Here is a 22,720-nt window from a genome sequence, read left to right as displayed (position 1 = left end):
CTCATTACAGATGGTTGTGAGCCACCATGTGGTTGCTGGGAATTGAACTCAGTACCTTTGGAAGAGCAGGCAATGCTCTTAACCACTGAGCCATCTCTCCAGCCCCGCAAACTCTTCTTGATTGTAAAACAGATTGCTGTTTGGCTCTAGCAGTGAACAATCGGGGCGCTCCCTTCTGCCACCCCTATCTAAGTTCATAAGTTGGACTGGCTGACCCCTCTCACTGGCCTCCAGACCACTTACTCAGCAATGGGTGCCTTTCAGTGTTCTGGCTGTCACAGTCCTTTTTGTTCATTAACTCGTGGTCCTGTTTTCCTTGAGGACACAATGCATCAGCACTTAACAAAATCTCTTGTCACATCCTCTCTAGTCCTTGTTTACCAACCGAGCAGAGAGGCAGGGCCAATGAGATGTTTCAGCAAGTAGAAGCTCGGCTTGCCACCAAGCCTGGCAAGAGGAGTTTCATCCCTGGGACCCATGTGGTAGCAGGAGAGAAGAAATAAATGTAATTCCCTGTGTTGCTCTGGCTATCCCGGAACTTACCATGTAGACCATCGTGGCCTTGAACTCCTGTAGAGATCTACCTGCCTCTGTCTCTGTAGTACTGGGATGAAAGTGCGCACTGTAATTCTTGGCAAGAAGATATTTTAAGTTGTTTTAGTTTCCTGTATTTATTTGTGTGGATGGTGTTTTGCCTGCATCTGTCTGTGTCTGTGCACCACTTGGATGCCTGGTGCCTGCAGAAACCAGAAGAGGGCATCAGATTCCCTGGACTTGGAGTTATAAATGGCAATGAGCTGCCCTGTGGGTGCTGGGAACTAACCCCAATCCTGGAAGAACAGCCAGTGCTCTTAAACCAAGAAACCATCTCTCCAGACCTTTTAAATTGTTTTTTTTAAGGAGCCAAAGGTACGGAGTGCCCAGCTCTCTGGGACGAAATGAAGGAGATCATGTTCTCAGACAGGAAGTAAAACCTGTAACACTTCCTCTAAGGCTCTAAAACGTCTGTTTCCTCTTCCCACACTCCACTGCAAGTCATATCTCGTGAACAAGCCTCCTCAGAACAGCCCACATGCCTCCAGTCTCACATAGCATCAGACTAGTCTTGTGGGCTCAAATGGTTAGCAAAGGCTGGCCTGCCATCCTGCTTGTTCTGGGTGCCAAAGTCTGCTTCATTTGGTAGTGTGTGACAGGTATTTACCAAACTACTATGTATCAAGCCTCATCTGAACTGCTGCGAACGAAGACTTTGTAGACCTTATAATTCAGTGTATAAAATAAGCAGGACATGATGATGGGCTGGGTAGTTTAATCCCTTTAATCCCGGCACTAGGGAGGCAGAGGCAGGAAGATCTGTGAGTTGAAGGCCAGCCTGGTCTATGGTGAGTTTCAGGTCAGCCAGGGCTGACACCCTGTCTCAAAAACAAACAAACCAGACAGCAACAACAACAAAAACAAACAGAGTGGATCTGAGCAGCACTCAAGAAATGAGAGTCCTGAACTGGTAGAAGAAAACTAGCTAAAGTGGGGAGGTGGGGCAGGGCGGGACGGGCTGGGGGAGCACATACTGCACGAAGAAAATCCGCATTTGAGGCTGAACCCCAGGCTGAGAACAGAGACTGTTCTATCCAGCTGAGGAAGGCAGAATCAGAAGAGCGCTTAGAAGACGAAATGGGTAAGTTCCAAGTCCCTAAAGGAATTTGAACTTTAACCTGAGGGCAAAGGGAAGCTGCTTGGTGGAGAACACCTCTCAGGAACAAACCTACCAGATCTGCTTCAAAGATCTTCCTCCCTCCCCTTCCCATCTCTCTTTCACTGGGGATCAAATCCATGGCTTTGGTACTTACTAAGCAGGCAATCTATGACGTGCTCTGACAAGCTCTCCCTGTATACGGACGGGACTGTCCTGGAACTCCCTCTGCAGACCAGGCTGGCCTCACATTCATGATCTTTCTGCTTCAGCATCCCTGGTGCTGGAATTACAGAATGAGCCATCACATCTAATCCAGATGTTTACACCTCTTCCTTCTCCTTCTCCTTTAGAGAGAGGGTCTTCCATGGCTCAGGCTGATCTCGAGTGTATGATCCTCCTGCCCATTTATGTGGTGCTGAGGCTGGAACCCAGGGCTTCATGGTGCAAACACTCTGCAAACTTTGTTATATTCTTCCATTCTTTTTTTAAAAAACTTAAGACAGATGTTCACTAAGTTGCCCAGGCTGACTTTGAACTTGTGATCCCCCTCTTCTGGTACCACAAGGAACGGGGCCATAGGTTGTGCCACCAGCCTTCATGCTCATCTCGCTGTTGGTTGGTTTTAGGGGAAGGGCTTTTTTGGAGATAGCCTTTCACTTTGTAGCTCAGGCTATTAGTTATTCGTGTGTGTGTTTGTGTGTGTATAATTCTTTTTTCTTTTGTTTCTGAAACAGGGTCTCGCTGCATAGTGCAACCTGACCTGGAACATGCAACTCAGACTGGATTTGAAGTTGCTATCCACCACCTCATCCTCCTTAGTTTCCTTAGCCACCTCAGAATCCCTGGGATTCATGCCTCCTCCGTGTAGACTGTAGAAAGCAGTTGCTTTCTGATACATGCAAGGACCACCTGCCCAGGGGTCGAACCGCCCAGAGTTGATTGGGCCTATCAATCATCAGTCAAGAAAATGCCCCACAGACTTGCCCAAAAGCCAGTCTGATGGAGGCAATCCTCAGCTGAGGCTCCCTTATCCTTGATTCCAATTTGCTGACAAGAACAAAAGAAAAACAAAGACAACAACCCAATCCAAGCAGCACACTTAATAAATGCCGTCACTGAAAACCTGAACTGTGAGCATTATAGTTCACTCCCAGACCATACAGAACAAAAGACAACAGAGCAACACCGACGAGAGACCGGTTTCCGGTACCTTCTTTGCCATGGATTTGCTGTGGGAATTTTCATAAAAGACTCCAGTGTTACTAGGCCTCAGGGACTTAAGGTTTTAGAACAGTGACACTAATTGAGACCCTATTGTGTTAGCCACAATCACATGCCTCCATGTGTTATAAGGTTTTTCTAGCTTCCAAGTTCTTTATACTTCAACACGATGAATTTATGACCTATGTATTTGTTTGTTGTTTATTGTGCTAGAGGTCAGAGAGTAACTTTCAGAAATGGGTTCTTTCCTTCCACCCTCGGTTCTGTAGCTTAAACTCAAGTCATCAGGCGTGTAGAGCAAGGGCTTCTACCTCCTGAGACTTGTCGCCAGCCCCACCGTGAGGTGTGAGGAAAGCTTTGTGAGTACAGAAAACACCCTCCAAATTCCACACGTCGCAGTCACTTCCGAATCACGGTAAAAGCATAGTACCGAGAGGTGTTTCTGGGCCAGAAAATTTCCAGAAGGCACCCAGTCCTAGGACTCACATGACCAAAACCGAGATCAGGTGTCTTAGGATCCCGTCTGCACCTTGTCTGAAGGCAGAGGCTCAGCAGATGCCTTGGAGACTCCAGCACAGTGGTTCTGATGTGCAGTCCTCAGGCTCTCTTCCCGACTGCAGGGATCTGTCAAGCTAACAGCTTCCCCGCCCACTGTAGTAGCAAGGCAGGAAGCACCGATTCCCTCTTGTAGCCTGATGAAACCTGAAAGCCCCTATCTAGAGCTGCCTGGCCTGACCTTATATGAAAGCACACATTTAATGATTGATTCAACAAATATTATACCCCTGTTGTGTACCCTAAGGGTTAGGAACCAATTCCATCATGACAGTTCGGGAAACAGAGGCTCAGAGAGGGAAAATAATGAGTTTAGGACCACAGAGATAAACACATAGTTTTCAGTGTGTAATTAAAAGGAGGGGGTATTATCTGGTTCCCATCCACCTGATTGTCTATCCATAACTTAACCAAAGAGAAGGCTGCATTCAAAACCCATCACACATTCCTCTTGTTTGCTAGGGATCGATGGTCATGTCCTCCTTGATGTGTGTGGTCAAGTACTAAACCACTGAGCTACATCCTCCAGTTGCTCCCGGGTCCCACTCTGTAGCTACGGTTGGTTGGTCTGGAACCTGTGCAATCCTCCTGCTTCAGCTTTTTGGATTCTGGGATTAGAGGCGTATGCCTCTACACCTGGCTCACACATTGCTTCTTCTGCACTAAATGGGTCTGATGTTCTTTTAAGTTCTCCGTACCCAGGGCAAGGTCCCTGATTTTTAGAGGCTGGGGAGAGAGCTGCATCCCGGGTGTTGTCTGGAGTAGTGGCCGCGCCCATCTCTAGTTCTTCCCTGGCAGCTGACTCCCTTCTCTCCGCTGTCACCCGGGCCTGAAGAGAGGGAGGAAAACGGGGCGGGAATGTCTCGTTCTTGAAATACCAGCCGCATTGCCATTGGCTAGGAAGACCCCGGCGTAGCTGCGGATTGGCTACCGATGAGGGCTTGAAAGATAGCTGAGCGCCTCGGACACCTCAGACGGACGGTGGTCATCCCGAGAGGCGTCCCAGCCCGCCATGGCTCTACTCCTTCGGGCATCGTGCCTTCTGTCCCTGCTCCTGGCCGGGTTCGTTCCCCCGGGCCGGGGACAAGAGAAGTCCAAGGTGAGTGAACCTCCAGGGCGCAAGACGAGTGCACTGCGCCCAGGTGTCCACTGCGCCGCAGAGAGAGCCACCGCTTCCCCAGAGGCACCGGGTGCCTCCACCTTGCCTTGCCGCGGCGACTCCGCTCTGAGACCCTCACTCTCTGCACCTTTCCATCAAACCCAGACCCGCGTGCCTCAGTGGGCAGAACGAACCCGGGAGGACAGTCTTGCCTGAGTTCATATGTTCTCCACTGTCATCTCCGTGTCGCCTCGCGCCACATTCAGTGGGTTTTGAAGAGGGTGTGGGTTCCTGCCCCTCTCCCATACCCCGCAGGCAGGAAGAGAGTGCAATTGATGGCCATTCTGAAAAATTGCTGGGGGTAGAGAGGTGGGCTGAGAGCCTCTTCACTCATGCCAGGGCACTGGAGACAGATCTGCCACAGGAAGAGTTTTGGCTTGGAGGCACATCCCTTTCTGGGCCTCAGTTTCTCCATCAGCAGGGTATCGCTGGAGAGGAGAGAGGATGATTGGGAGGCTACGGAACCCTCTAGTTGCCCTCCCTATTCACAGCTCACGGGTCAGTCACATAGCAAACACAGTTGCTAGAAAAGCCAAGCCAGGCCAGGCAGAGTCTTCTGGAGCTCCAACTATGCTGGCCGAGGTGTGGCACCCTGAGTGGGAGTGGGGATGGGGAGGCTGAAGGCAGACGACATGGCATGCTTATCTCCTTGGTCAGGCCTGGGTGGGCTCTGCAGACCTCTCTCCTTCCTAGGGTGAGGAGACAGAAAGCAGTAGAGCCAGACCCAAGGAAAGAGAGAGATGTCTTCAATCTCTGTCTGTCTGTCTGTCTGTCTGTCTGTCTGTCTGTCTGGCTGGCTGGCTTCTGTATTTCTAAAATCCCCTGGGTCTTCATTCTAAGATCTTGTAAAGTCTACAATGTTGTTTCCAGATTCTGTCCACCTCCTTGGTTTGTTGTTTGTTTGTTTATTTTTGGTTTTTTGAGACAGGGTTTCTCTGTAGCTTTGGAGCCTGTTCCGGAACTTGCTCTATAGACCAGGCTGGCCTCAAACTCACAGAGATCTGCCTTCCTCTGCTTCCCGAGTGCTGGGAATAAAGGCCTGCACCACCACTACCCAGCATCTGTCCATCCTTAGACAGTCCCAAGAGTGGTTCCTGTTTTTAAAGCTCTTTCTGCCCTCAGCTCCTTAGTCTAAACAGATGGGGTACTTGTAGAGCCTTCGTTTTTCTCTCCAGCCCCATTCCTGGGCACCAGCTCAGTAGTCATTTTCTAGGACAGAGACGGGATGGAGTTCAAGATTAGGGTATGGAGTACGGGTCAGGTGGACTGGGCCACAGCCCTGTGCCTCAGTGTGGGAATAGCGTGGGGTGGGTTGAAACCTGTCCTAAGGAGGCTGCAGGTAAGTACATGGGCCATGATGCTCATCACAGCCTTTTGTCTGTCCATGGAATCAGGGTAAGATGGGTGAGTTCAGATAGAAGAGAGAGAATGGTCTAGAAAAGTCTTAGGGTGAGGTGTGATCTTATCTCACAACTAGCCGAGCTTGTGGCTCATGACCAGGCATGCCCATCTGGCCTCCTAGGTCCTTAGAGTTAACATGCCACTGCTCTGGCTTCTGGGATGCAACCGCTTGCCTCGGCCCAACTTCAGGGAGGGACATCTGCAGACCCAAGGTGACACAGCCATAGGAAGATGTCCTCTTGACTCAGAAGGAGGGAGCGACAAGAGGGGATGTCCTCTGTCTGGCCCAGCTCACAGCTGCAAAAGGCTTTGCAGAGCTGTAGACCAACAGCTGCTGACGTGGGAGCCTAGTAACCGCTGGTTTCTAGGTGACTGCACGAGGCAGAGAGCATCATGGGACCATAGGCTGACGTCAAGGCTGAAGGGCCTTAAGTGGCCCTGAATCCCACTTCATCTTACGGAGGACAGGCTGGAATCCTGAGAGGGGACCAGGGGCACAGCTGAGCCCAGTGCAGGTCTCCTGTGTCTTGGACCTGTCATGTCCACAGCATCACACCGAGGGGTGTGAGAAGATGGAGGAGGGGAAGGCATGGAGCAGCAGTCCTGGGCAGCCAGGTGCTTGGCTCAGTGTCACCCTTCTGGTGTCCTCAGTACTCTTTTCTGGTCCCCCTGGTAGAGGAACAGGCTTTGGTGGGGATTGAGTTGGTGAGTGTTGTCTATGGCTCACTCACCACACACGAGCCCCTTCTCCCCCCCATAGAAAGCACAGCAGTTGTCACTCTTCATTTCTTAGGGCAGCTAGCAAACATCTAAGGCAGCTCATTACTATGACGGAGGAGCCTCACAGGCTCTTGGCCCTTGCCGTGGGCACAGAAGATCCATGCCCTGCTGACCCAAGCCTGTTCTGATCTGCTAACAGTTTTCTGAAAATCATTTCAAGTGTTAGGGAGATGGCTCAGTGAGTAAAATCATTGTCATGAAAGCAAGGACCTGAGTTCAAATCCCCAGCTCCCGTGTAAAGCCAGTCATTGGCCATATGTGCCAACAATGGGGGGACTGGTTGGGGGCAGGGACAGGCAGATCCAGGAGCTCACTGGTCAGCCCAGCCAAACAGTGAGCCAAGTTGGACAGGGCCAGCGACATAGCTTAGTGAGTGAGGAAGTCAAACTTGATGAGCTGAGTTTGATTCCTGGGAGTCACATGGTAGGAATGAACTGACTCCTGCAAGCTGGCCTCTGACCTCCACATGGATGCTATGGCTTCCTCCCCCAAAGAAGTGAATAGATGGAATGATATAATTTAACGGAGAAAGTCTCACAGTTCTCTCCTTTGGCTTCTACATGCACCCGCGCAGCCAAACAAAACAAAACAACAAAAACACACCTCGGGAGGCAGCTGGGATTATCCTCTTATACTGATGCCCAAAGAATTAAAGTAAATAAGTAAAAATAAATAAGTTAATTAAAAAAATCAAGTGGCTTGCTCAGTGCCACACAAGCAGCGAAGACAACATCTAATTCAAGAGGCTCCCCGTGTTCCTTCCACCCAAAGCTATCGGAGAAGCTGGACCACCTATCGTTTCAGAGCTCCATTATTCAGTCATCCCCTGGGATTTTCTCCTCACCACTGAGATGCAGAATGGGGTGATGTGAGGGAAGAGGGACAACAGGCAGGGAGGCAGCAGGGGTCGTATTCTGCTCTGCTTGTATTGTGTTGTTCTTGCTGAGACAGGATGTCCCTGCGTAGTTCGGGTTGATCCTGAACTCTCTGCATCCTGCTTCTGCTCCCGTGCTGGCACTACTGATGCCATCCCCAAGCCTGGGGCTGTTTGCCTCTTAGGGTGGAAGTGATCCCAGCTGGGGCTTCAGAGGCCTGGAGCAGGGCTCTCCAGACGAGCACTCAGTCCAAGACTCAGTCACGGGACCTGGAATATTAGACTCACGGAGAGCAGGGACGTCGCACAGCCAGGAGAGCTGTAGGCTGTCTGGGACCATCCGCAAAGGCAGCCAGATTCAGCCAGATTCACCCAGTCAGTCAGGCCTGCAGTGACTTCATGACAGAGGCACTCGGTGGCATCCCACGAGCGGTTCCCCACCCTGCTGCCTGGATAGCTCCTTCACCCATTCAGGTTGAGGACCTTGCTTTTGCAGCAAGAGGAAGAGGGGGGTGATCTTCCTTTCCTATGTGGCCCTCCCAGCTACTGAACCAACGACCTGTCCCACAACAAACCCTGTTGTCTGTGTTGGGGGTGAGGTGGGGTCAGGGTAACATCTTGTTGATTGGCAGTGGGTCTCTTCCCTTCTCTCTGGGTTGAAAATGGCTAGTTGAGGGCGAAGTGACGGTTGGGGATAGCACTGGTGGCAGGGCTCCTCCCCTCGTTTTCCTGGACGGGGCAGACTGGAGTGGCAGCTGCACAGACAGGAGGGTGTATGGCTATCATCATACCGCTCATCTCTGCAGACCGTTCCCCCTCACACTGTGGCCCTCGTGACCAACCTTTCCCTACCCCTGGATCCTGGTCTCAGGGCCCTGCTTTCTCACCCACCCTTCCAGTCCTCCAGACTGGGAGCCTCTGACTCACTCCACCCGGACACATCCTTTCTGTCCAGCGCCTCCTTCCCAGCTACCTAGCACAGGCCTCCTCCTATTTGCCCGGACTATTCCAGAAGCCACCCGACTCTGCCTCTCGTTCCAGCCCAACTGCCTATGAAATACGGATGCTAAGTATTGCTAACCTCAGGGTTCCACAGCAGTCAAGAAGTGCCTAGGGCAAATTCTGAGTGTTTATTAGTGAGCAGGAGGCCTCAGTTTTAATCCAGGTCCAGGTTTTACGGTCCTGGGTAAGTCATTCTCTTCCTGGTGCGTATCATCTGTTTCTGGAAGGTGGAGAAATATCTGTTTCCTAACTGTCTCCACTCTAATTGTTCCCTGTTGTCCATCTTTTTCTCTTCCAGACAGACTGCCATAGAGGTGTGAGTGGTACCATCTACGAGTATGGGGCCCTCACCATCGACGGGGAAGAATACATCCCTTTTAAGCAATATGCAGGAAAATACGTCCTCTTTGTCAATGTTGCCAGTTACTGAGGTCTAACAGACCAGTACCTTGGTAAGAGCTCCCTCATGCCTTCACTCACTGCTTAATTGGGGGCTGATTCTGTCACTTAGGTACACTTATTTTTTAACGATTTATTTATTATGTATGAGTGCCCTATCTGCATGTACAACTTTACGCCAGAAGAGGGCACCAGATCTCACTAGAGATGGCCGTGAGCCACCCTGTGGTTGCTGGGAATTGAACTCGGAACCTCTAGAATAGTAGCCAATGCTCTTAACTGCTGAGTCATCTATCCAGCCCCTTGGGTATACTTTAATCTCATGAGGTGGAGGGGGAAAGGGTGATGGAGACTGAGAGGCCGAGGTCTATATCCCAGCTCCACTACATTTCATATTTTCTGCATTTCATAATTATATAAGGCTGAGGCCTGATGGAGTATTCTGGGAAGCTTCCAGCTACCCAGGCTATGTACTTTCTTGCTTTCCTTGACTGGAGTAAGAAATGGTGGCTGCAGCTCATGCTGGTTGAGAATGCTTCTTTCCCTACAGTCTCATCCGCGTGGGCCCTTCTCTTAGCTCCGCTCTGGAGACTGGGCCCCATTAGTTTAGAGTTCTAGTTGATAAGGAAGAGGTGTGCTGGCGGCAACCAATAGTCCATTTTATGTTTTTTGTTTTTGTTTTTTTTTTTTTGGTTTTTGGCTTGGTTTTTGAGACAGGATTTCTCTACATAGCCCTGGTTCTTTTGGAATTCAATCCGTAGAGTAGACTGGTCTCCAACTGCTGGGAATAAAGGCATGCACCACCACACCCGGTTCAACAGTTCATTCTTAAGCAAACGTTCAAAAAGTCTAGCTCAGCCCTCCTCTGAACTCAGTACACAGGAAAGGGCATCTAGGCTCAGCCTGTGTAAACAACTAGGGCCATAAGGCTGGCGATGGCTGAACTCAGTGTCTGACTGCAGCTCGGCCTCCTTAGGTCAGTTTCCTCTGTCCTTTCTTCTCAGTGAGGACAGGCAGAACCAAGGGAGCAATCAGGCCAAAGCGCGATGGTTCTCGGGGCAATGTTTTGGAGTCAAGCAGAGCCTGGCTACTGGGCTTGCACTTACAGGAGAGTTCCTGGATCTGCAGGCAGGGTGTGTGGTCCCACGGCTCTGTGCCCCATGCTTTTGTCCAGTCCTTGGACAGTGCAATGCTTCTCTGAAGAGATGGGCTAGGGCCTCTCTGGGCTCCTGAATTTCCCGATGGGAGGGATGTGAATCCTGACAGCACCACCACCCTGAGCAAGCCCTCAGCCGAGTGACCCAGGCAGTGACCCTGTGGCTAATGACGTGAGGAAGGACATTCCTGACTCTCCCCCTACACCTCACTGTCCCATCATTGGAGTCAGGACAGGACTCACTGGGTCCCTCTGGGGAAATCCTCCCTCCTTGGGCCTCAGAGGCTCCAGGGTCTGAAGGGTGGGTGGTGAGTGGGCGATGAGGCGGGTTCTTCACCTGTTCTTGCTCTCTCCCTGGCCAAGAACTGAATGCACTACAAGAAGAACTTGGCCCGTTCGGTCTGGTCATTCTGGGCTTCCCCAGCAATCAATTTGGCAAACAGGAGCCAGGCGAGAACTCGGAGATCCTACCCAGTCTCAAGTGAGTTCTTGTGGTTGGAGATGGCGGCCTGTATGGGCAGAGGAGTGGGAGGCTGCAGGGGTTGTTGCTGACTGTCTCCATGCCAGCCACTCAGTCACTTGCTCCCCCATGCCCATCCCAGGATGGGGCTTAATGGCGTGGGGGTGAGGGGACAGGAAATGGCGTGAGGGTGAGGGACAGGAAAGAGAACTGCGTGGGAGTCCTAAGGTATGCTGGGTGGTGCAGAGAAGGGACCGAGATAGCAAATACACACCGGGCCTCTGGGTGTCCTAAGGTATGCTGGGTGGTGCAGAGAAGGGACTGAGATAGCAAATACACACTGGGCCTCTGGGTGTCCAGAGCTGCCACTGGATAAAAGGGACTCCCAGCTCTCCGTCCCCTCAGTCCCTTCGCCATGTGTGGCTCCTTTGGACCCACCAAGAACATTCCTCGCAGGTATGTCCGACCAGGTGGGGGCTTTGTCCCTAACTTCCAGCTCTTTGAGAAAGGAGATGTGAACGGGGAGAAAGAACAGAAGGTCTACACTTTCCTGAAGGTGAGCGTGGGTAATCTGGGGGGACCTCCCCCCAGCTATTCAGGCCGCACCCCATGCATCTCAGCCCCCAGGTATGTCCTGGCCCTGGTCTAGTATTCCCATAAGAGGGCTTGGCAGACTCTGTGGTCCCTCAGCCTACTGTGCGGCAAAGGCTCACGGGGGGCATCTGAGGGGCCTTCAACCTTCCAGTCACTGCAGAGATGGGCAGTTGAGCATTCTTGCTCTCAAACTGGGGCCCTTCCTTAAGTTTTCTCCCAGGAAGGTTGAGGGGCAATCAGGAAGGGCCTCAATATAGGCTGACACCCCTCTCACCCTGCACTAGAACTCCTGCCCTCCTACTGCGGAGCTCCTGGGCTCACCTAGCCGCCTCTTTTGGGAACCCATGAAGATCCATGACATCCGCTGGAACTTTGAGAAGTTTCTGGTGGGGCCGGATGGCAAACCTATTATGCGCTGGTACCACCGGACTACAGTCAGCAACGTCAAGATGGATATCCTGTCCTACATGAGGCAGCAGGCAGCCCTGGGGGCCAGATGGAAGTAATTGATGCCCCCCCCCCAACCTCTATCCCCTGTCCATCATGCAAGGGGCTGGAGAGGGGCTCTTCAGGAAGGAACCCACTTTCCCAATCATTCTACACCTGCCCCAGGCCCTCTTTCTTATTACATAAAAGACAAACCTGGCACGACTATGTGTCTGTACTACTGTGCACACATGTGACAATTGTGCCCATGTGTGCATGGCTACACAGCCACCTGTCTGCCTGCCTGATACCCAGGCATGGACCAGCTGTGCTCACAGCTTGGTACTGGGGAACTATACCTTCATATTTTTTCCAGCTTTCTGTTCCAAATGAACCCAACACCAGTTCTAGGTCCAACAGTCCTTCTCAAACCCGGACATCGCCTTTGGGGCCAGCGTCTCCCACATGCCCACACTTAATTCCCCGTACACATCTGGGTTCACTACACTGCCAGCCTCTTTCATCTTTCCTGAAGGGCCCTCCCGAGTCCCCACCCCCACCCTCTAGTGTTCCTGAGAACAGCAAAGGCAACTGTGAGTGTGATGGCCATGTACCCCAAGTCAGAGGTGGTATCTCCATGAAGGAGGGGCCCGAAGCCCTTCTGGGCGGGCCTCCCCTGAACCTGTTTGTGGGGCCAGCCCTTAGTGCATTCAGGCTTAGGCTCCCAGGCAGGGATCCTACCCCTGCTCCTCTGGAAGACATGCTGTTCTCTCACTTTGTCCACTGTTCTCTCACACCCCATCTGCCCAGTAAAGGCCTTTCTGCAGCAGCTCAGCTTACCTGTGGTGGCTTCCTGGCATGGGAGGTGGGGACTGGGGATGGAGGAAGGAGAAAGAGAAATGAGGTGTGAAGAGCGTGCACTAGAGCCCGTGACTTGGCGTCTATTTAGGCCCACACTGCAGCCCTTGTCCAGCTACTGGAGTCTATAACCGAGTTCACATCAGCTCAGTCTCACCCACCTCCCTCAGGACATGGAGGGCTCAGAGGGTAACATTTCTGAAGGGCAGGAACTAAGGCTCGCCCCAGCCCCAAGTCCTCTGATCCCCTGCCCAGGATCTCCCCTCCCTCCACCCTTGGGTGCTCCTAAGATGTTAGCAACACTCTCAGGGGTATGTAGGAAAGGAATTCTGAAGGAGGAACCAGAACCAACATTCCAGTTGGCCGTGAGGGCATGGAAAAACTACCAGTCACAAAATGTTGATCCTCAAGTTGGATTTATGTCCAAGATTTGTGCAAACAGCCGCCTAGCAACAGACAGCTACCTTAATATAGACTTCTGGCACCATGAACATCTAACTGGGGGGCTGAGGGCAGCTTCAGGCAGACATGATGGTGTGGCCTTCATCCCAGATGATGGTGGCTCTCAAGAGGCTGCCATGGAGAGCATGCTGACACCAGAACATCCCATGGTTCTCTTCTGCAACAGAGCCCCCTTCCCACAACTCCTCTCGGAGGGGTATGGAGAGGGCATGGGGCAGGTCCAGCTACTGAGCTTGAAGCAAAAAGTACACACGCACATGAACTGGGCGTGGTCTCCGAAGAGCCTGGAACCAGTTCTTCGAGGTTCTGAGAGGAAGAGGTCTTCGTTGCACCCCACTTGTAGGATGGATAGCCAGTAGCCTCAGCAAAAGAGGGCAGGTCAAAGCCAGGTGAGGCCCCCTCGTCTTGGCGAGAGGCAGGGTTGAGCTTTTCCTAGTTCCATCCAGACACACCCGGTAGAGGCCTCGCAAGTGTCTCTCTGGTCTTGTAAACAGTTCAAGGTGGGGCTGGGGGTGTGGTCACCTGTTCATCCCAGTCTCTGGCCACACAGAATATGACAAGGCCTCTAGTTTCTCGGCAATCTGAGGTCAGCTGGCTCTGCAAGATGAAGGTGGAGCCAAATGACCCAATGCAGTCTCAATGAGGCCCCTCACAGTCATGTTTTGCAGACTCTAAATAAACAAAAGTTTGGAAGCTTTAAGATCACGTGGCCTGCTCAGCCTCAGTCTCACACAGATGCCAACTCAGGCTTCCTCACTAGGGTAAACAAGAGCTAGTTATTGGATGCTCCTGAATGTCAGGATGTCTCTAGGCGCTAATCATGCAATCTGCACCCAGCCCTGAGGTGCAGGTCATTTGTCACCCCTGCATGAGAGGACGGAACTAGGACAAAGAGTTACAAAAGCTTGACCCAAGACCTAGGTTTATAATGTGCCGGAGCTGGGATTTGAACTCAGTCCCTCCATCTCCAAATCCCAAAATTAAGTACTGGAAGAAGGGTCAGGCCTGCCTACCATGTCACCCTCTGCCATTCATTAAGGCAGCCCCAAATGACTTCAAAGACCCTCTGGGGAAATAATCAGCCAGTCCAATCCCTTCTTCCAAGCACCAAGTTCTCCAGCCCTGCCTGAGTCATCTGTCTGTGACCTCTGCTTGCACTACCTCCTGACTTCTGCACAACAGTGACTTATTCTAGGAAGTACCTCTCCATGGACACGGCCTCCCTGTTGCATGCACCCACTTCTCAAATGCCCTTGCCGGAGCCCCACAGGTTCAGTGCTTCCTGAACTACACCCATGTCCCCTGACTAGCTTGTAGCTCCAGGCCCTTCAGCCTCTTTAATGACTTTAATAACTCTGTGGCCAGACGGAGCTTTCCAAAGTTCCAGTCTGGTCAGGTCACTATGCTATGCGACATCCAGGGACTCCACACTATACTCGGGATTCAGACCAGCCCTCCAGCCACACTCTGCAAAGTCCCTACACCTGGAGACCTCTGACATTGCTCACCCCACCTTGCCCGAGCTCTCACATCTCCTTATTCTTGGCTCCCTCAGATGCTGAAATCAACCACTTTCCTTCACTCCTATTAAAATGCCATGACTAGGATCTTAAATGTTTTCCAAAAGACATTTAAGAGTTTAGTCACCAGCTAGCCCATGATGCTATCAGGAAAGAACAGTTAGGAGGTAGGGCCCCATAGGGGTAATGAAAGTCACCAGACAAGCATCCTTGAAGGGGATACTGGGACTCCAGCAATTTCTTGTTTCCGGGTGAACATGCCTACTCTGCTATATACTCCTACTATGGGAGGCTAGCCACCAGAGGCCCAAAGTGACAGGGCCAAGTAACCATGGGATGAAACCTCAGAAATTCTAAGTCAAAACAACATCTTTCCTTTGTGTAAGTAGATTATCTTGGGTGTTTGGGCCCAGGGATGGAAAGCTGAGTAACACTGAAAATTGCTGACCAAGCAAGCTGCCAACCAAGAAAATTGCTGACCAAGAGAGGGATCAATCACCAGGGAGTCTGATGCAGTTCAGAGCCCCAGAAAGTGCCTAGACGGCTGTAAGCAAAACCAAACGGGCAACTGTAGTGAGGATTCAGAAGAGCTCAATTCTGACTGGTGTGTGGGCAGTGAGGCCAGGCTCATTACATTTTGGGTAGACATGAAGATCCTACTGGAAATTGGGCCACTTGTATTATGCTCTATCAAGAACCCATCTGTTTTGTCCATGCCCTGACACTTGTGTGAGGTGGAGCAAATGTCAAGGTCACACGGCCTCTGCTGACTGCCCTCAGTCAGACTTACTCTAAGTACAGGAGCAAAGGCAGGGCAGACAGACTAAAAAATACTGGAGCTTAGCTAGAAAAGAAGCATCAAGTGTATGCCAAGGAGGACCCTTCAAAAGAAGCAATTTGGGGTAGAGAGATGGCTCTGTGGTTAAAAGCGTGTACTGAGAACCCACATCGAGTGGTTCATAGTCACCTACCGCCCCAGTTTGAGGGGGACCTGACACCTGACTTCCATAGGTCACTCACACATACACACACCTACAATTAAAAATAATAAACCTTAACAAAAAAAAAGCAGCAAAGGACTTTGCCAAGAAATAGTAAGAAAGATGTGTTGAGGGTATCTCTATAATAGGAAGACCCCAAGTGAAGTATGGTGACTTCCATCCATAATCCCAGCACTTGGGAAGCAAAGGCAGAAGGATCACTGAGTTCAACTGGTTTATTACAGAGTCCCAGGCCAGAGGACCTAGACATGTAAAGCCTCTGATTTGAGATGAGAGCACCATGTGTCTTCAGGGAGACTTCCTAGAGAACTACTTCCAGAGGATTTCTCTGCCATGTTCAGCTCCAACATAATCACAGGCCCTTGAGCACTGCAACTGTGACTCAAGCAGGCTCTGGCACAGTTCTAGTTCACAGTTATGCTGGCATTTGTCCACATGATGGTTCTTGAGCAGGTATGCATGATACCAAGTTTTATGGGGTCATGGTTTCCACCCAGATTTCAAAGGAAGGCCTGGGGGTGGGGTCAGGCAGTGTGTGGCAGGATCCACGTTCCAGTGGACAACCCAGACAGGGTAGCAAGTAAACTGTGATGACAGCTAAGCTGTACTTGAGACCCCAGGAATTTAAAGATTCCAGGAGTGTAGAATGTGGATCAGTGGGGAGCCACGGCAGCAAGCACAGCCAGCCACAGTGACAGCCCAGAGCTAGGAGCTCTTGTCTGCTTTTCTGGGTTTTAGTATAACTTTAGTTTGATCCTGTCTATGACACCCTCTCCCGTCTGAAACAGGGTCAGTCACTCTATGATTTGCTCAACACTGTCTACTGTACTGGAAGCATGAAACTTTCTCTTTGGATTTTTGTTTTGAGATAGTCATAGCCCGGGTTAGCTTCAAACTTGCTAGGAAGTCAAACATGACCTTCAACTCCTGCTCCTTTAGCCTCCACCTCCCAAGTGATGGTAACAGTGTGTGTGTGCCACCATGCCTGTCTCTTTGTTTCTGTTAACTTCTCTGAGGTAAGTCTGCATTGAGCCTTAGAGACTGGGCTTTTAAGCAATGCCGTAAGAGTCAAGATCATGGGGACTCTGGGAGATCACCTGCATGCATTGTGAGATGGACGTAAGCCTCAGAGCTAGAGACAGTTGGCCCCAAATGCCTCTGTCACCAGCCTTTGGGAGTGGTAGACCTTTAGGAAGTGGGGGGGGGGAGTTGGGTCATTACAAGCATGCCCCTGCACAATACAGGTTTCCTAGCTCCCCCCGGCCCCTCTCTGCCATCAGGAGATGAGGAGACCTCTGCTGTGTTCTCCTGCCATGATGCATTAGACAGTCATTGGCTCAAACTGATAGGGCCGAGCACCCAATGACTCAAATCTTTGAAACCTTGAGCTAAAACCCCAGTCTTTCCTTCTCAGAAGTTGATTGTCTCAGCCATTTTGTCTAGCTAGGATGTCACCGTCTCCACAAAACTTCCCTGACCCTGCTCCAGGTCAGGCCCTTTGGCCTCTCTCACAAAACTTGCTCTCTGGGCACCCGAGTGGCACCCATCTGACTATGTGAGTACTAAAATCCACTTCTGCCCCGTCAGTAGGACAGGAACATGCCTGCTCCTAGCACAGTACTAGAAAGTGAATGTATGTCCCTACCAATCATTTCTAGTTCCAGTCAGCATCTTTCCTCTCTCAACATTACTTCAGGAAGCTGAGCCTCCATGTCACCAAGCTCACAAAACAACAGCATCTGTAAACTGGGTCAATGTTGGTTGGTGAAAGTCCTTTCCACCAGGGCACCCACACTCACCTGGTTCTGCAGGCCTGTCCGGGGGCGGGTCCATCACTTGGGAGGTCGGATTCTGAATCCCTGCACAGGGTGGACGCCAGGTGTACTCTGACTGCAACAAGATGGGTGCTTAAGAATTCACAACTGAGTCAGGGGTAGTGCATTCACCTTTAATCCCAGTACTGCAGAGGCAGGTGGAATTCTGAGTTCAAGGCTAGCCTGATCTACAAAGCAAGTTCCAGGACAGTAAAGGCTATAGAGAAAAATCCTGTCTCTCAGAAAACCAAAACCAAACTAAACCAAACCAAAAGACCAACACCCTCCCCCCAAACCCAGAAAGAATCCACAACCACATTCCAGAGCCAGAGCAGCAGTTACAGTCAGAACAGTCCTAAATGCACAGGAGCAAAGTACCAAATCCTAAGGGTCACATCACTCAGCTGAGAAAATGGCCAAGTGTAGCTTTTAGTTCATGCCTCTTTCCTTCTCTTGTTTTTTGAGGTAGAGTCTTACTCTGTAGCCCAGGCTGGCCTCAAACTTGTGGGCAAGTTTCTTCCCTTAGGTGTGCTGGGATTACATGAGCCAATCTAGCTTGATCAGCCTTTTTCTCTCCCCCCACCTCCTTTTTTTTTTTCTTCGTCTTTTGGTTTTTTCTAGACAGAGTTTCTCTGTGTAGTCCTGACTGTCCTGGAACTCACTCTAGACCAGGCTGGCCTTGAACTCAGAGAGTTCTCCCTGCCTCTGCCTCTGAGTGCTGGGATTAAAGGCGTGCGCCACCACCACCTGGCTTTGACCAACCTCTTAAGCACAGCATTGTCACCAGTGTTTTAAATGTGCATAAGGGGAGAAGCTACAAAAGAGGGCAGACAGGAGTCCACTGTACCTACCGAGGGGAGCTGGGCACACCTGAAGTAGGGCTGCTATAGAGACTGCAGAAGGAGGGGCAGGTGACAACAACTCTAGGGGGCAAGAGAAAGATGAGGGAAAAGGACAGGAGCCAAAATACGAGGAGGAAAGGGAAGGAGGGAAAGGAGAGAGTAGAGAGATGGAAAGAGGCAGAGGAAGGGGGAGAAGCAAGGTCAAGGTCAGACCTGACTCAGCTGAAGGGGTCTGATGGTGGTCCCTCCTACTTTGCATTCCTACTGGGCCTCCTCCCTTTGACACCACTGGTGCTGAGCAGCTAGGGCTGCAGAGTCTTAATTCCAAGGAGAGAAGCCCGGGGCCAGGCCTGGACACCTGCCTACAGCCATGCTGTCTCTGAGAAACCGCCTGGACAGCAGGTTCCCACCCCCTCACTTGACTTTCCTTTCTAGATGGAATCTGCAGGAAGGAGGGACACAGACTCACCAGATGGTAGAGGCGAGAGTTGGGGAGTGGGGGTGGGTGCTCCATGGGCATGGGGGGTGGAGGGTAGCGGATCTGGGACCAGTCCTTGTAGGTATGGTGAGGCACCATGGCTGGCATGGGTGGGTAGGCATAGGGATAGGCCCCGCAGAGGTGCTCTGGGTGGGGTTCCACGTGGTAGCGCTCTCCCGAGGCCTGCAAGAAAGGCTCATATCTGCTTCTGACCCGCCACCAGCCAGTGTCACCAACCTTGTTACCCTGTAGCTGGAATCTTAGCTCTCGGGAGGTCAGGGAGGCTGGGACATAGGCAGAACTGGGGACCTGGTCACTGGTCACAGATGACTGATAATGACAGTTACTGAGGACTGTTCTGTTGGCACTGAACTGGCAGAACGCCAGCCATCTTTCCCTTGAGACCCCACTCCCTGAAGGTGGGCAGACACTGCATGCTGCCCATTCCCTCCAGCTGCTCACCTTCGCTTTCCTCTTCTGCTGTTTGAGGGCTTCTCTGGCCTTCTCCTCATCTTTGAGTGCTTTGAGCTGGAGGAGGGAGAGAGGCCCGATAGTACAGATGGCTCATAGGCAGGTGTAGGCCCAAGGCCTCACACCCTGAGGGCAGATGGCTGAGGTCCAGGATGCTACTCAAGCTTGGGACGTTCCAGGAAGGGCACTAATGGGCACAGCAGAAGCTAGGCTGTTGGCTGTGGGGCCCCTGCTCTTCCTAGTGGCTGACACAGGTCAGGAGGGCACTCAAGTGCTTTCCTGCTAGCGTCTTTCATTCTGTCCTGTTCATTCTGCTCTCCTAGGCATCAACACTGACCTCGAGTCAGAGTTAGAGGACAAGGGCCTGGCAGGTCATAGAGAGGAGTGGGAGTGGAGACGGAGTCTAGTAAGTCCCCAGGGCCCTCTAACCCCTTAAGGCCAGGGTGGTGCTCTTACCTGGACATTTGTCAGGGTGACCTGGGCCTGCAGCTTCTCCACCTGCTTCTTCAGCTCTTCCTTCTCTTCATTCATCCGTTCACGGTCACTCCGTTCCCTCTGGAAATCCTCCTCGAAGATCTTTACCTGGAGGGGACCGGTATGTGAGGGGTCAGGGCACCCTTCTGGAAGCCGTACTGCTCGGGCTCAGGGCCCATGCTTCTCACTGGGGGCACTGGAGATTGGAGTAGAGCCCCAGATCCAACTTCGCCAGAGTAATTCTGTGTTCTGTCTTATACTGTGGACCTGAGACAGGACTTTATTTGAACAAAGGGATCGTTGGCTTAATATTAAGGAGTAGAAACATGATGGCCAGGCCCATAGAGATGGACAGCAGAGCTAGCATGGGGGATGGTCGGCTGGCTCCCAGGGACGCACCAGCTCTCTGAGCCTCACCTGCTGTTTCAGTAGCTCATTCTGTGTCACTAGCTCCTGCTTCCTCAGGTGGCCCCCAGACCCTTCTGGGCTCCCATAACCTGGTGGTGGAGATGAAGAGGCCTGGATGCTGAGAGCCTCCTCCAGAGCCTGGGGTCAGGAGAGAAGAGACAGGATCAGCAGCAGGCCTTCCTGAAGTCAGATCACTCCTGGAGAGCCTCTTTCTGACAGGGCAGTGACTATAACTGTCACCCCCACAACAGTGGTTCTTAACCAGCTCTACCCATCAATGCTGTACCTGGGCCACTGTACTGAAGCCTCATCATCATCCCATGGCTAGGACCTTACTCCCATTTTCCACATATGAAAGTTGAGACCCAGAGACCCACTGTGACTCGGTTGAGTGTCCTGTGTTGGTTTTTTGTCAATTTGAAACAAGCCAGAATCATCTGAGGACAGGAAACCTCAACTGTGAAAATGCCCCCATCAAACCGACCTATAGGCAAGCCTTTGAGGCATTGTCTTGATTAGCGATTGATACAGGAACATCCATCTCACTGTGGGTTGTGCCACCCCTGGGCTGGTTAGTCCTGGAGTATATACTAAAGCAGGCTAAGCAAGCCAGGAGGAGCAAGTCTGTAAGCGGTGTTCCTCTGTGGTCTCTGCCTCAGCTCCTGCACCCAAATTCCTGCCCTGCCCTAGCTCAATAACGGATTGGGACCTGAAATTTATAGATAAAACAAGCCCTTCCCTCCCAAGCTTCTCTGGGTCATGGTGGTTTATCAGAGCGACAGAAACCCTAAGGGAGACAGCTAAGGAGTGAGCACAAGGCTGTCCACCCAACCTGTGTGCCTTTAACCTGCAGGCTAACCTGAGGACTTCAGTACAAAGAATTCTGAACAGGCCTGGCTCAACTTTTCATACCCAAGACCTAGAAAGAAGCCTAGCTTTTCAAGAGAAGCTGCATCGTCTGATGGCATTTTCAGGATTCTTACTTAGCCCCAGCAACCTACCTTGTCTCAGTTATATGAGCCTGGACTGCAATTTCTACTTGAGTTTCTATTTTACCAACCAACCGTGAAGACCAGACAAAGTTGGGGTAGGGAGTGGGTGGTGGGGGAAACTGGGTATGAGGGTGCACACCTTCACTCCCAGCACCTGGAAGTCAGAGGCAGGAGATCTCTGAGTTCAAAGCCAGCCTGGTCTACAGAATGAGTTCCAAGACAGTCAGGGATGCATAGAGTAGCCCTGACTCGAAAAATGAAACCAACAAAGAAGGCAAAGTGCCCTTAGTCACCCACACCCTCTCACTACTTTCTTTCTTGTCCAGAGAATGCTCCTTGGACTTTAGCCTCTAGGCAGCAGGAACTCTCAGTGACAGGTCTCTTACCCTGGCTTCAAGAAGTATGTGTGTATGTATGCATTAACAGGACAATCATCAGTCGGATGAGGAAACAGCTGTTGCTACCCTAGGACCATAAAATGGGGCCACCAAAAAGAAACCAGGGACGGTTTTGCTGAACAAGTGATGCTTATGCTTGGGTAGGCCAGACACCGTCAGGAGATAGTGGGCTCCTGAGAGGAAGCCACCATGTACAAAGGCCATATGGGAGAGAGGAGTGGGTCACCCAGGGTGTGTGGGGGCAGGGATGACAGGAATTGTGCCTTTAACCCACTGAAAAGGGTTCGCCTCTCCTGATTTATGGGTGCCAGCAGAAGAGTGGGTGGGCCTTGCAGCTGAGCTCACAGAAGCCTTCCCCCAAGGGGACGTGTCTTAGTGCCCACCTTATTGAGCCGCTGGATCTCCTTTTCCTGGTATTCGCGATGCCGGGTGAGTGGGCTCAGCTGATCCTGCAGGTACTTGACCTTCTGGCGCAACTCCTTGGCCTCTGCTGTCAGCTGTTCCTTGTCGGTCTGCAGGAAAGAAGGGTTGGTAAACAGGGACTCTCCAGGAGGCCTGGACTGCCTGACCCATGCCCTGGCTCTCCCTCCTTCAGGAACCATCTCAGTGCTTTCTGCAGTAACCTGGGGAGAGGTTGCTGTCTTTGAGAGCCCATTTGTCCCGCTTTCAAGGAAGAGAAGCCTGGCAGAGTGAAAAAGGCCCCCAAGTCTGATGCTAGCTCCTTCACCATCTGGCAGAGACCCTGCCCCACACAGGCCCTCTTAAGTAAGCTAAGTCCTAGGGCTAATAGATCTTTAGCCAAAGTCACAGAGGGACCTCATGAGAGCTGTGAGTTCCAAAATGGAGTGTAAAATGTTGTTTGTGAAACTCTCTCAGGAGTAAAGCCCCCGTCTCCACCAGATTCACAAAGAATGAAGACAACCACAGCCCCTTAAGGACCTCGGGTTTCTAAGAATAGAAGAGACTCAAAGACATAAACGGGACAGAAGGAGGCCCTCCAGAGAAGTGTACAGAATAAAAGGTCACCACAGCTGAGGGGTGGAAGCTTCCAGGCTTCTGCATCACACAGCCACAGCTGAAATGGTATGTGTGTAGACACAGCTGGAATGGTGGCAGGGCATCAGGCTCAACGAGAAACTGTGTGTGTGTGTGCGTGTGTGTGTGTGTGTGTGTGTAGACACAGCTGGAATGGTGGCAGGGCATCAGGCCCCTTTGTTCAAAGAGAAACTGTGTGTGTGTGTGTGTGTGTGTGTGTGTGTGTGTGTGTGTGTGTAGACACAGC

At 51.5% G+C, this 22,720-nt stretch overlaps 2 protein-coding genes across 5 annotated transcripts in view; one reads left to right on the top strand and one right to left on the bottom strand.

Moving 5' to 3' along the window:
* Positions 1-4,410: 4,410 nt before the first annotated feature.
* On the top strand, positions 4,411-12,552 carry Gpx3 (glutathione peroxidase 3). Its single transcript, XM_005350057.3, has 5 exons — positions 4,411-4,568; positions 8,984-9,137; positions 10,604-10,721; positions 11,157-11,256; positions 11,579-12,552. Exons 1-5 carry the CDS (start codon positions 4,482-4,484, stop codon positions 11,798-11,800), a joined length of 681 nt encoding a protein of 226 aa, XP_005350114.2. The 5' UTR covers positions 4,411-4,481; the 3' UTR covers positions 11,801-12,552.
* A 423-nt stretch (positions 12,553-12,975) lies between these two features.
* Tnip1 (TNFAIP3 interacting protein 1) overlaps positions 12,976-22,720 on the bottom strand; it is a 42,598-nt gene continuing 32,853 nt past the window's right edge. For 3 of the 4 annotated variants that reach the window (XM_005350055.2, XM_013347434.2, XM_013347437.2), the window contains 7 exons: positions 21,822-21,950; positions 20,058-20,186; positions 19,623-19,748; positions 19,158-19,223; positions 18,687-18,878; positions 17,361-17,451; positions 13,646-13,711 (listed from right to left, as the gene is read on the bottom strand). In XM_005350055.2, the coding sequence (XP_005350112.1) occupies positions 13,677-13,711; positions 17,361-17,451; positions 18,687-18,878; positions 19,158-19,223; positions 19,623-19,748; positions 20,058-20,186; positions 21,822-21,950 (768 nt within the window). In that variant the 3' untranslated portion in view covers positions 13,646-13,676. The other variant, XM_005350056.2, reaches the window with a different exon arrangement.

This window comes from Microtus ochrogaster, chromosome 7, assembly GCF_000317375.1.
Source record: "Microtus ochrogaster isolate Prairie Vole_2 chromosome 7, MicOch1.0, whole genome shotgun sequence".
Taxonomy (NCBI): Eukaryota; Metazoa; Chordata; class Mammalia; order Rodentia; family Cricetidae; genus Microtus; species Microtus ochrogaster.
The sequence above is the reverse complement of the archived record's forward strand: the minus strand, read 5'-3'. Positions and strand labels throughout refer to the sequence as shown.